Source organism: Lepidochelys olivacea (genome assembly GCF_965140295.1).
Source record: "Lepidochelys olivacea isolate rLepOli2 genome assembly, chromosome: 1".
Lineage (NCBI taxonomy): Eukaryota > Metazoa > Chordata > Testudines > Cheloniidae > Lepidochelys > Lepidochelys olivacea.
In genome coordinates, this window is record NC_140411.1 from 40,728,392 (window position 1) to 40,742,893 (window position 14,502).

At 41.9% G+C, this 14,502-nt stretch overlaps 1 protein-coding gene across 4 annotated transcripts in view; it reads left to right on the forward strand.

Annotated features, from left to right (window-relative positions):
* RNF17 (ring finger protein 17) overlaps positions 1–14,502 on the forward strand; it is a 203,371-nt gene that overhangs the window by 112,421 nt on the left and 76,448 nt on the right. For all 4 annotated transcript variants that reach the window (XM_084633486.1, XM_084633487.1, XM_084633488.1 and 1 more), the window contains 2 exons: positions 10,432–10,659; positions 12,464–12,614. In XM_084633486.1, the coding sequence (XP_084489612.1) occupies positions 10,432–10,659; positions 12,464–12,614 (379 nt within the window). The remainder of the gene's footprint in view (positions 1–10,431; positions 10,660–12,463; positions 12,615–14,502) is intronic.

Below are 14,502 nucleotides of genomic sequence, written 5' to 3' on the forward strand. Positions count from 1 at the left end.
AGTACTGTGGTTAAAGATTATTATACATACAGAAATGAATAAAGTTTTTATGTCAGTTTCATTGGAGAGATGGCGAGGTTGCTGAGTTATGAAAGTCTTTCTGGAATCAATTTAAAAGTTATAGTCCAATAGGCAATCCATGTGTAGAGTTTGTTCAGATTCTTCCATGAGAATTAGCAGGGATAATCCAAGGTACCTGGAGACCTCAGTCTCACAGTTTGAACTTCCCTTGACAAAGGTTAATGAGATCTGTGGTGGTAAGGATCAGTCCTGAAGCTTCCTTTTATAGTTCTCTAGTGTGCTAATAGCCTCTTGACAGCAGATAACACAGCAAGCATTCCTTCAATGAAGAATAGGTAATGCACATTGTTGCTTTGAAGTAAAATCCCTATTTCCTAAGTGCACTCATTAGCATATGGTAATTAACATTCAAGCTGTTTATTGATAGTTTACTACAAACTTGAAAGAGAAATAAAGACAATGATGATATAACATCACACATTTAATCTAATTGCTAATATTCCCTTTTAATCCCTGAATCAATAGAATATAGTAACAGACAGGAACAGAAGTTTGTCATCTACAAACTAATGAGATCACATTGTTAACTTCTAACAGATATAGGTAAACACAGACAAATACAATTTGTATTTACTTCTAATTCTCTAACAATATAGGTTTACATTTCAAAGCTCTAGTCTATCTAACATGACTTCGTTAGCTATTTACAAGAAATGGCCCTGTTTACCATTTCAATAATTTTCTTATGTCCCTAAAGGTTGATTTTTAGGTCACTTAGCCTGCTGGTCACTAACCCTTGCTCAGTGTCACAATTACCTACCAAAAAGCAAGATAGCAATATGGCCATTTTTTCTTCCCTCCTTTTCCATTTGAATTTTTCACTTGATTTTTGTCTCTTTTTAGCTGGCATTGTTTCCCTCGTATATATAAACCTTATTAACTGTAACCTATTATTTATGCAGCTCATTTGTCATAATTTTTCCATTCTGACTGGAATTTCCATTAGTGAAGATAAATGTATGTAATAAAAAAAGTGGTGAATGGTGCAAACTGACCATTAAATTATCCAAATACACCCAAATTTTAAATACAATACTGACTATAGCAAGATAGCTGATAGAAGTTTGTTTCCTCTATAACTAAAACTATGTTACAAGTTCATTTGGACAGAATACCTTCTTGTTGGTTGTTATAACCTTAATACATATTCTTCACAACTCAGAGATAGATGTAGGTTTCATTTTTAGAAGGTACACACTATGCATTTTTAAATGATTTATTTTGAAAACTTTTCAGATTAGTTTTACAGCTATATCAGAAAATGAATGATTGTTTGGTTATTTCATTTACTAAAGGTAATTGAAGCAGACATTTATGAAGTCATTGGGAGGTGAACTATCTCCAGTTCAGCAGGTTAATCATTAATATTTGGAGGATTTTCTTGCCATGCTGTATTAGGAGGAGAACATCGCCAGACAGACATTTCAATTGTTTTATTTAACTAAAACAACAATGTTATGTATTCTGGATTTTTTTCTTCAACAGCAAACCTATAATATCTTAACAAAACAAGCATATGAATTTTTGAATTTAAACATTCAAGTTTTTTTAAAATCAGGTTTGTTTTTGTTAAAATTATTTTTAACTAAAACAGTTAAATGAAATTTAAAAAAAAATTAAATCGACTGTGTCAGCCAGGTCAACATGAGAAACTTAAAATATTGGCTTCCTCAGCTAACTCAGTCGTCTTCACCTTCATTTTCCTGTTTGTTCATAATGTGGAAAAGAAAAACAAGCTTTCCTGCTTTTTCAGGTCCCAAACAGTTTCTCAATTTGGAATGAATTAGTCCAAAGGAAGAAAATATTCTTTCTGCACCTGCAGAAGAAGCTACTGCTGTTAAAAGTGAGATTCACTGAATCCAAGTGCATAAGTGACTTCCACCAGTTCACTGGTGGGACTTTCTTGAAAACATCATTAGCAAACATATATTTCTTGAATGGTTCACCCTTAGCTCTGAAGTTTATTATAGTTGGCATTATGGAGGGATGATTACTGGATGTCCATGTCATAGGCAACTCCTCTTCTTCAGCAGCAGTTAAGGTTTGACCCTGATACAGAGTATTGAGAATATTTGCAAGAAAATGAGCTGGCGATAGTGCTTGTCCCATTCGTTTTTTTAACTCTTGTAATTTAACTCTGTCATTGCATATGTCTTTTTAAGATCTCACTCAGTTCCTTCCAGATTTCAACAGCGTCAGAAATAAAACAGCTATTTCCCTGCATTTTGTTGAAGGCTACAGAAATAGGCTTCAGGGTACTCAACATGTGTTCAACATTTCTCTTAAGCCCAATGTTGAGAACTTTGGCTGTGACAGTGCTATCTATTTTTTCACAATTTCGTTCACAAACTGTCATCAGATTAGGCCAGTTCTTGATATAATGCTCAAAACAGTTCACTACTGAGTTCCACCGCATGTCTTGTGAGGAGAGCGTTAGCTTGGTTCCTCCCACTTTTTTCAGAGCAGCTGCTGCAAAGTGGTTGTTACAGAAGTATTTTTCAATTTCAACAACATTAGCCTTTATTTGTGGAACACTGAAGTCTTTGGCTGGGAGGTGCATCAAATGAGCAGTGCAACTGTATGTTGTTAGCTTGGGACTCTCTCTACTGTCTTCTAAATAATTTCTTCTCATCTTGGATACATTTGCAGCATTGTCTGTGACCAAGCTGCATACAAGACATTTGAATTTTTTCCCCAAAGTTTGTTATAGCTTTTACTAATTGCTACTTGTAAGTATTCTGCTCTGTGTGCATTTCCTGATGTATCAGTTGTTTCTGTAAGGAAAACATTCCCTTTTTCTGTTGTCACACAAGCACATACAACAGCATCATTGTGGACATTGCTCCACCCATCAAGATTCCGGTTAATAATTTTACCCTCTAGACCTTTTTGCACACTGCTCAATTTCTCTTTCATACACTTTTATCCAGCAATTTGCCTGTGACATCTGCTCTGTTGGGTGGACTGTATCCTGGTCCTAATGACTCAACCATGTTAATGAAGTGTGGGTTCTCAATCATATGGAAAGGAGAGTTCATTGCATAAACATATCGGGCAATTTTTTCATCAATTACCTCTTTTTGTAATCTGCTGGTTCTTATCACCAATTTATCTATGGTTGTTTCTGGACGACAGAGATTTATTTATTTATTACTGCAGGTGATACTGTGGCTCTGTGACATACACAATGTGACTGAAACACTGTCATCGGCAGATAACTCTGAAACTATAGAAAATGATTGTGGTCTTGAAGGCGGATAGTCTTCAGAATCCTGTATGTTGAGGATGGATTCTCCTAAACAAAATAAATAAATGCAGTTATTTAATTATTTTTAACATACTGCTCATTTAGTATTACTCATTGCATTCACTGACACTCAGTACTATTTTAAAGGTGAAATTGTAAAAAGATGATCTGCCTATTTCCGCTATTTATTTTTTATCACAACTGCATCTAAAATGATAGTACTATAGAGTAACAAGTATCTTTTTTGCTCAAACATGAGAATTCAAGAATATTCCAGAAGGAAAGCAGGCAGTCCTTAAGAAAGAAGTATGAAATAAAAAAGTTTACCAACCTGAAGATCCTGCATGTTCAGACACGTTCCTTTCATCTTCAACGCAGCTTCCTCCTGAGAAGGAACACTTCTCGTGATGTTGTTTCATTCGGTAACCAGGCCTTGCATTTCTTTGTTGCACTGTTTGCATTTTGCACGCATGCCTGTCTTACCCACAGGTAGAGGAACTTCATTAAAATATTCCCAAACTGGATCTCTTTTACAGCCTGCTGCCATTATAGGTTTTCCCTTCTAGTGAGAGAATGGTATGGTAGATCTCAAATCAATGAAGGCTACACTCAGAAAGACCTCAAGACTTCTGGAATATGCTGCTCAAACAATTTCACTTTTTCTTCTACTGCCTGTCCCTCCCTTCTCACATTTATCTCCAGACTTCTGCTTTTCCAGATCTAGTCCACCCCCAACAATCTTCAATTCGTTGAACTTTTTGAAACTTTGCACTTTTAGGGAGAGGTAAGTGTACATAGATTTGCAGAGGGAGAATAGGGTTGAGGTCTTCTTATTTCTCACCTCTCTCTATATATTCATTAATTCATTTTATTTATTTTAAAAACATTTTTGCTGTTAACAAGCATGTTTTCTCTGGAGACACAAATCCACAGTTTGAGAACGGCAAAGCTCTAAGCATCTCTGATGGTATCTTCTAGACTGAGCACTGAGTCCCATTGGGTAGATAGAAAGAGATTAACCTAAATAATCATACAGAAGCCCCTGGAACCCTATAAATTTGGCTCCCTAATCTGTGAATTATTGGAACTCATTTACAAAACTGTTCTTAAAATTAAATGACTATATTGTCTCATACTATAGAATTAGAATTTATAATCCCTATTCCATGATGAGATATCTTTGAGCTATAATGTATCTTAATTAAAACTATCTATAGATAGGTTTTTTTCCTCAAAGCATTTTATCAAAAAAATCAGATTTAAATAAAAAAATCAGATTTTTTAAATGTATTTTTAAAAGTCATTGTTTTTTATCCACCCGGATTTGGTCCTTGGGAGAAACTCTCACCTGGATTCTTCAAACACTTAGGCATACATTTAATTTTATATACTGTGAATAGTGCAGTTAACTTCTTTGAGTGCTTGCTTATGTCCATTCCATGCTAGATATGTGCATGCTGTGTGCAGTTGCCAGAGATTTTTCCCATAACTGTATCTGTAGGACCAGCTCTAGCACCCCCTGGAGCTGCCTGTGTATGTGGTGGTATAAGGGGTGCCACCAGTTCCACACCCTCTTAGTTCCTTGTTACTGCCCGTGACAGTTGCTTGGAACAGTCCTTCTTGCTCTTGCAAGTCTTCTTTCCCAGTGGTTTGGATTTTGTAGTATATTGTATAGTTTTTGTAGTTAGTATATATAGTTCTTGATGTTAGTGTATATAGTGTGAATAGTGGTTCCTTTCGTCGAGGGACTTTCATCGTACGGGCTGGGCATGCCCCAGGGTTCAAAACGTGTGCCTCCTTTGGCAAGCCCATGGCAGTGAGATACCCATACTCTAGCTGTCAAAGGTGCTTCGGGGAAATTCACATTAAGAAGAAGTGCCAGATCTGCAGGGACTTCAGATCACGCACTCAAAAAGATAGAGATATTCGTCTGAAGGCCTTACTGATGGAGGCAGCCCTCAGACAATACTCAGAGCGAAGCTGCTTCGAATTGGCACCAAGGACTTTGGCTTCCATGCAAAGCACTCTACCAGCGCTATGCTTTTTCCAGCATCATTCTCCATCGCTTTTGCTAAGAAAGAAATATAAGAAACAGCATACCATGAGAGGGCATCCCCAGTGCCGAAGAAGGCAAAGTGGGGAGTGACTAGCACAGTGAGACCCCTGCCGGAGCACTCATCATTCCCAGAACCCCTGTTGGCTCTGGCAACTCCTACTAAAGCACCAAGTCCAGTCCAGGACCCACCTCCAACTCCCAGGAGCAGTCGTGGGACTTCGTGCCCATGGGCCCCTTTGACTCCAGAGGCTTTCCAGGCAGCAAAGGTTCTGATGTCTCTCCTGATCCCGCCCACCCCCCAAGACTCCCCTCTAGCCAGGGCTACTGGGGAAAGAAGGGATCACGGGGCAGTGAGCTCCATCATGGCACTGACCATCACGGCACCGTCTGGAGGAAAATCCTCCATGGTCCCAGGCCCGTCATCTGTTACTGGTTCCCTGGCACTGCCTGGAGGCGGAAGCAGTTACAGCGCCTCGATGGTCTCAGAGGGAAGAATACTCCTCGGAGTCCAAAAAGGAATCCTTTGCCCCACTGAAGAAGTACTGGTACCCAACTTATGCACAGGACTTTGGTACCGGCCCCAGAACCGCCGCTTGGCCACCAGCCAATGCAGTGGCAGTATTGGAACCCGTGGGGGTTTCCCCCAGTACCAGGGCCCCCTTCTCACTCTTCATACTCAGTAGTGTCCAAGAGGTGAGCCAGGTTTTTTCTCCCATCCAGCACCGGATCTTGACTCCAGTACTGACCCCGATACCGAGGTCCCAGAAGTGGCCCCAATGGAAGTGGTGCAGGTGAAGGAAGAAGCAGCAGCCCCTCCTCCGGCGCAGGTCTCTTCCTTGTCATCTCCTTGTCAGGCAGTCTCAGACCTTAGTAACCCGTTTCCACCGGATAACTTCAGGGCCCATAAAGAGCTCTTGAAGCAGGTTGCCACAAACTTGGGGCTGGGAAGTGGAGGAGCTGAAAGAGTCTGCGCACAGCCTAGTTAATATCCTGGCTGCAGCGGCGCTCTCCACAGTGGCTCTGCCAGTTAATGATGCGGTGTTGAGAGCTGCCAAGGCACTATGGCAGGACCCCTTTATCTCTGCTCCCTACCTCAAAAAGGGCGTAGAAGTAGTACTACATACCAGCCAGTGGTTTTGAGTATCTGAACTCGCATTCCCCCCACCACACACACCCTGGGGTCCCTGGTGGTGTCAGCTGCAAATGGGTAGGACAGACAGGCAAGTCAAGTTCTAGTCTCAAAAATAAAGAGGCTAAGAGACTGGACCGGTTCGGCTGCAAGGTTTATTCGACGGGCAGCCTCCAGTTACAAATCTCTATCTAGCAGGCCCTGTTGTGAAGGTACAGTTTTAAGCTGTGAGACTCTGTGGCCAAATTTTAAGGATTCCCTGCCTCAGGAATTGAGGCAGGAGTTCATGGCCATCCTGGAAGAAAGCAAGATGGATGGCCAGGATGTCCTTCCAGGCAGCTCTGGATGCAGCAAACTCTACTGCCAGAACAATGCTGTCAGTGGTCACTAAGAGGCATTGTTCATGGCTCCAGTCATCTGGCGTCTCTCACAAAGTGCAACAATCTGTCCAGGGACCTCCCCTTCGAGAGTACTTCCCTGTTCTTTGAACAGACGGATTCCAAGCTTCACGACCTCAAAGACTTGAGGGCCACACTTTGCTCCCTGGGTCTTTACATGACCCCAGCCTCCAGGAAGCATTTTAGGCCTCAGCAGCATCCAGATTTCTAGTGCCTTCCAGGCAGGAGTCGTACAAAAGAAAGGAAAGAGTTGTAAATGTTGTCCTACCTTACCTTCTGCCTCAGCTTCACACTCAGCTCCCATAGATACTCCGGTGGGGCCAGGCAGGCATACCAGTCTTGATTCCGGATCCATCTCCCCGTTTGTTTTGAATCACCTGTTGCCCTTCCGCCCAGCATGGTCTTACATGATATTGGACCGTTCAGTGCTCAGCACTATAACAGCTGGTTACACCCTCCAGTTTTCATCCACCCCTCCTTTCCAGCCCCCTCCCCTGTCCCTCTTCAGGGACCCTTCTAACAATTTGAAAGATACTTATTTCCACATCTCCATCTTCCATGGACACAGGAGATTCCTCAAGTTTGTGGTGGGTCAAAGCCACTGCCAATTCACCACGCTTCCCTTTGGCCTGCCTGCAACCCCACATGTTTTCACAAAGTGTATGTGGTGCTTGCAGCCTTTCTCAGACTTTGAGGCGTACAAGTCTACCTGTATCTCGACAACTGGCTGATCAAGGGCCGCTCGCAGGCTCAAGTTCAGCACAGCATTGGCATAGTGCGGGCCACCTTTCAGGCGCTGGGTTTGTTAATAAATGAGCAAAAGTCAACTTTGGTCCCAGTTTAGAGAGTAAAGTTCATCGGGACAGTGCTCAACTCCGCCAAGTCCTATTTACCAGAGGCCGGATTCCAAACTATGTTGGACCTGATTGCCCAGGTCACAGCCCACCTGCTTACAACTGCCCAGGTTTGCCTCAAACTGTTGGGTCACATGGCAGCATGTACCTATGCGGTATAGTACACGTGGCTATGCCTCAGACCCCTACAGTTGTGTCTGATGTTGGCCTTCTCTCCAGGCAGACACAAATTGGACTCAGTACTCACTGTTCCACTGGCCGCCCTGGCTCCACTGATTTGGTGGAGTGACCCGCATTCTGTAATAAAAGGGGGTACCCTTTGCCACACCATATCAGTCAGTAAGCCTGGTTTCGGATGCATCAGACCTAGGTGGGGAGCCCAGCTCGACAGTCTCAGGGCTCGGCTTCTGGTCCAAGGAAGAACTCAGAGCATTATGTTCGGCTTGCCAGGTGTTCCTTCCCCAGATCTCAGGCAAGATGGTGCGGGTCTTGAAAGACGACACTGCCTCAATCTTTTACATCAACAAGCAGAGGGAAGCTCCATCTTCAGCCCCATGCCAAGAGAGAGTTCCCACATGGCCGAGGTACCAAATATGGTACTCATTCCTAACAAAGCTAGCAAAGTGCCCACCAGTTACTTTTCAGCCCCTTAGAATATCAGGGTTGGAAGGGACCCCAGAAGGTCATCTAGTCCAACCCCTTGCTCGAAGCAGGACCAATTCCCAGTTAAATCATCCCAGCCAGGGCTTTGTGAAGCCTGACCTTAAAAACCTCTAAGGAAGGAGATTCTATCACCTCCCTTCCTCACCACCTCTCTCAGAACACCAGACAGATCCATCATCTGACACTACAGGTTCTCCGACTCAAAGCTTGACTCCTCGATGGTTCTAATGCATAGAAAACTCCTGCTCTGAGGCGGTGAAAGTGGTGCTGTTACATAGTAGAAAATCAGTAAAATCATCACACTTACGTACAAAAGTGGGAAAGATTCCAAATCTGGTGTAATTTGAAACAAATTACCCTGGCATCCCCTTCTCTCCCATTAATACTAGACTACATCCTAGAACTCAAGAAGATGGTACTATCTCTCAGCTCACTAAAAGTACACCTTATGGCCATAATGGCCTTCTACCAGTAAATAGAGGAATATTCAGTATTTACCCACCGGATAACAAAGAGATTCCTCAAGCGTGTGAGTAATCTCTACCCACAAATCAGATGTCCCCCACAACCATGGGATCTTAATCTAACAGAGGCTTAACAAAGGCAACTTTTGAGCCCATGGCCACATGCTCGCTTATGTATCTGTCCATGAAGACAGCATTCCTAGTGGTGAAATAGGAGTACTAACGGCACACCCTCCCTTCACAATTTTCTTTAAAGACAAGGTCACACTGAGACTGCTCCCAGAGTTCCTCCCCAAAGTAATCTTGTCCTTCCATACGAATCAACTTACTCACTTCCCCACCTTCTTCCCAAAGCCTCACCATGACAGAGAAGTAATATTACATACTCTTGATGTCAGGAAAGCTTTATAATTCTATTTGGACAGAACAAAGTACTTCAGAAAATCTCCTAGACTGTTCCTCTCAATTGCAGACAGAACCAAGGGATCCGCAATATCAACTCAAAGGTTTCAGAGGGGTGGCCGTGTTAGTCTGTATCAGCAAAAACAACGAGGAGTCCTTGTGGCACCTTAGAGACTAACAAATTTATTTGGGCATAAGCTTTCGTGGGTTATATGCCCAAATAAATTCGTTAGTCTCTAAGATGCCACAAGGACTCCTCATTGTTTTTGCTAATACCAACTCAGACTCTCAAAATGGATTTCATCCTTGTAATCTGCAACCTCCATCTGGAGTCCAAACACACTCCAAGAGATCCATTTCCACCTCTGTAGCATTTATTTAAAATGTCCCCATCACAGAAATATGCAGACATCCAAATTGCTGCCCTGCTTATACTTTCACAGAATATTATTCTGTTACTCATACTCAGCTTCCAGTGCTGTCTTCAGATCCACAGTATTGACATCAGTAATAAACTTGACTCTGAAGCCACAACGCTCCATCTGGAGTACTGCTAGGGAGTCACCTACAGTGGAACACTCACAGGGACACTACTCGAAGAAGAAAGAGTTACTCACCTTGTACAATAACAATGCTTCTTTGAGATGTGTGTCCATATGGATGCTCCATGAGCCACCCTTCTACTTTGGAGTTCTCATGAACGAACTCTGCGGTAGAGGAGGAACTGAGGGTAGTTCACATTCACAGCACTAGATAGCCATGAGACAAGGAGAGAGCGTGTGCGGGCTGAATGGACACGGCTATCTAAAATTTCCGATCGGAGGCTCAGAGACACAAACGCACCTACAGTGGCGCACCCACAGGGGGACACATCTCAAAGAAACATTGTTACTGCACAATGTGAGTAAGCAAGCAAAAACTATCAGAAGGGCTTACTGTAACCCTACAGAAACACTAGAGTTGCTTGCTTGTTTTGGGGGGGTTGTTTTTGTTTTCTGAGACCTTTAGCGTTAGCCTTTTCTGTTGCCTAAATTTTAGTAGCACACCTTACCGCTGAACTAGTATTAAGATTGGGAGTGGAAGTAAAATTTTGAACTATAAACTCCATCTCAAACTGTATTTTTCATTTTCATACAGATACACCAAAGGTAGTGCTACAAAGCATAATGAAGTATGGGATCCTTCTCTAGAAGAAATTTTTGAAACCGAAACATTAGATATTTTAAACTCTAAAAACATAAAATCTCTACAGAACGAGGATTTACGATCACTTTCTAACAAAGAACTACAAGTGCGAATCAGTCATGTGGTATCCCCAAATAAGATCTTTGTACAATGGCTGTCGTCAGAAAGGTTACTGAAAAGGTATTGTAAGAACTAGCAAAATAGAAGCATTTTTCAGTTAATATTTTTAAAGCCTTATGAGTTGTCTTTAAAGTGTATCTTATCACTCTAATCAATTAAAAAAGAAACAAATTACTGTAACACTACTCTTTTACAGTGGAGCAGTACTCAGTTTCTGGTTTTCAAAGCTATTGCATTTTCTTTACCTACCCCCCTCCCTTCCCTCCAGTAAACATAGTGTGGAAAGCAATAGATTTGCACTATAAAATGTTTCACTAAATACATATGCAGTTAAACATCTTATAGTGCTGTGACAGCTTGCTATCCTCACTGCTGAATGATGCTGCCTCCTGGTGGTTCAGGGATTAGCTCGGTCAGGGTCACACCACTTCCAGTGGTTACACTCCATCAGTTTCTCCTCTGCAGTCCCTCTCTAGCTCTCGGGAGCTACAGCTGTCTTCTTTGTGATTCAGCTGTCCAGCAAGGTCACTACTGTGGTTTCCCTTTTGGGGGAGGGAGGGGAAGCGTATCAAAGTTCCTGCTCTCCAGCAGCATCAGGCAGTCTTCTGCTTCACTGCCACACTATGACACACCCGCAGTGGCTGGCAGGGGAACTCAGGCCCATCCTCACTCTGGATTCCATCTCAGGGACCCTCTACACAACAGCCAAGGTCTGTTCCCTGCACCTTCCTGCCTTTCCTTGAGCTGCTTCCATACCTCCTTGTTCTCCCCATTCCTCTGGGTTTGCAGTCTCTTCACTCTCTCCTCCCAGGGAGTAACTTTAGGCAACTTATCTCTACAGCCTCCCAAACACACCTTCCTTTCCCCGGGAAGTGAGTCCAAATTCCTTCCCTACACCCCCCTCCTCTTCCACTTTCCTGTCTTTTGTAGAAGCCCCAACTGTCCTGCACAGGTGAGCTTCTCTCTAATTAGCTGCCTCCAAGCATAATTAGCTGATTGGGTCCACCTGGCCTAATTCATCTCTAGCAGTGCCAGTGCTGGGAGCACACCCCATCACAAGTGCTTGATCTAGCCCCCATTTTAAAAATGCGATTCCAGTTGACTTCAGTGTAAGAAGGATTGGGGTTGGAGAAATTTAACATTGTCAAAAAAAACCAAACTGTCCTCCCTGGTTCTTTCATTAGTAATCTTACTAAAGTAGTATCAGTAACAACCAGTGATATTTATTGTCCATGTGCTGTAATACGGGTTGTTGGGTTGTTTGTTTTTCAAGAATTCCACAGAAGTATATGAATTGGGTTATATCTTTTACTGAGCTCCGTCATTTCACCTAATTCAGACATCCCTCAAGTAAAGACTTCAAAGCAACTGTATAATATTAATGTAGCAAACTTCCTTATCCACTGATCGCTGTATAAGATTTTTGCTGACTATTTAAAAAAAGTTTGTCTACGAAGTAAGCCATTTTGTGCCAATCACTTTTTTCTGCCTTTCTGGCCATTTCCTTTTTTCTTGAATACACGTTACTTGGATTCCCTCCAGATCTATTTTTGATGGTACCAAAGGGGATGGGGGGGACTATATTGCTTCTTGAAAATTAAAAGAAGGTATCAGAAGGAATAGATTAGAAATGCTGCTACATAAAAGGATTGAGTTTTCTGAAAAGAATTCCATGGTTATGAGAGCATAGTAACGTTAGAGCATAGTTACTACCTTTCCAATACTATGTACCTGCCACAAAGTTACTGAAATGTTATTACATAGTATTTCAGCAGTAATTGGATAAATACTTCCTCAAACCACTGGATAAGTCTTTAGTCTTGGGAGGAGTTGGTTTAGATATCATGGGTTTTTTTAATGTTAGTTTACAGGAAAAGATGGCTGCTATCTATGAAAATTCCAAGTTTGAGCAAGTGAAGTGGGAAAGTGATATGTACTGTGCTATTCGTATACGTGATCTGAACCAATGGCAAAGAGGCAAAATCAGCAGGGTTGTCTCTGAAACCACTGTAGAGGTAAATATCTCATTAAGTAACATAAGACTTGATTAAATTAGTTTAAAATGTATCTGTTTTAGCTGTAGACACATTCTATTGTTTGCTCATTTTGTATCAGTACTTACTTATCATTTATGCTTTTCAGAGGAGTTCAGTTTTAATTATGTTACACATTATTGCAAACATTAAAGTCTCATCAAAGTCAGAACAACTTTAGAGTGAGTTTGGTGGTTTGGGAAGTGTCTGAGGACTGACGTGTTGCATTCCAATTATATTAATAGGAAGGCTCTCGATTAATCAGTTAACTCACGTGATTAAATAAAAAAATTTATTGCAATTAATCACAGTTTTAATTGTATTGTTAAACAATAGAAACCAATTGAAATTTATTAGATATTTTGGATGTTTTTCTACATTTTCATATATATTGCATTCTGTATTGTAATTGAAATCAAAGTGTGTATTTTTATTACCAATATTTGCACTGTAAAAATAATAAACGAAAGAAATAGTAATTTTCAATTCACCTCATACAAGTACTGTAGTGCAATCTTTCTCGTGAAAATGCAACTTACAAATGTCGATTTTTTTTGTTACATGACTGCACTAAAAACCAAAACAATTAAAACTTCAGAGCCTACAAGTCCACTCAGTCCTACTTCTTGTTCAGCTAATCGCTAAGATAAACAAGTTTGTTTACATTTACAGGACATAATGCTGCCCTCTTCTTATTTACAATGTCACCAGAAAGTGAGAGTAGGCATTTGCATGGCACTTTTGTAGCCAGCATTGCACGGTATTTATGTGCCAGATATGCTAAACATTTGTATGCCCCTTCATGCTTTGGCCACCATTCCAGAGGACATGCTGATGACGCTTGTTTAAAAAAAAAATGCATTAATTAAATGTGTGACTGAACTCCTCAGGGGAGAATTGTATGTCCCCTGCTCTGTTTTACCCACATTCTGCTATACATTTCATATTATAGCAGTCTTGGATGATCCCCAGCACATGTTCGTTTTAAGAACACTTTCACTGCAGATTTGACAGAACACAAAGAAGGTAGTAATGTGAAATTTCTAAAGATAGCTACATCACTCAACCCAAGGTTTAAGAATCTAAAGTGCCTTCTCTGATGACACTAAGCTGGGGGGAGAGGTAGATACATTGGAGGGTAGGGATAAAGTCCAGAGTGACCTAGACAAATTGGAGGATTGGGCCAAAAGAAATCTGATGAGGTTCAATAAGGACAAGTCCAGAGTCCTACACTGAGGAAGGAAGAATCCTGTGCACTGCTACAGGCTGGGGACCGACTGGCTCAGCATCAGTTCTGCAGAAAAGGACCTGGCGATTACAGTGGATGAGAAGCTGGATATGAGTCAGCAGTGTGCCGTTGTTGCCAAGAAGGCTAATGGCATATTGGGCTGCATTAGTAGGAGCATTGCCAGCAGATCGAGGGAAGTGATTATTTCCCTCTATTCGGCACTGGTGAGGCCACATCTGGAGTATTGCGTCCAGTTTTGGGCCCCCCACTACAGAAAGGATGTGGACAGATTGGAGAGAGTTCAGCAGAGGGCAACGAAAATGATCAGGAGGCTGGGGCACATGACTTATCAGGAGAGGCTGAGCGAACTGGCTTGTTTAGTCTGCAGAAAAGAAGAATGAATGAAGATTTGATAGCATCCTTCAGCTACCTGAAGTGGGGTTCCAAAGTGGATGGAGCTAAGCTGTTCTCAGTGGTGGCAGATGACAGAACAAGAAGCAATGAGGGAGTTGCAGTGAGGGAGATCTAGGTTGGATATTAGGAAACAGCATTTCATTAGGAGGGTGGTGAAGCACTGGAATGGGTTACTTAGGGAGGTGATGGAATCTCCATCCTTAGAGGTTTTTAAGGCCTGACTTGACA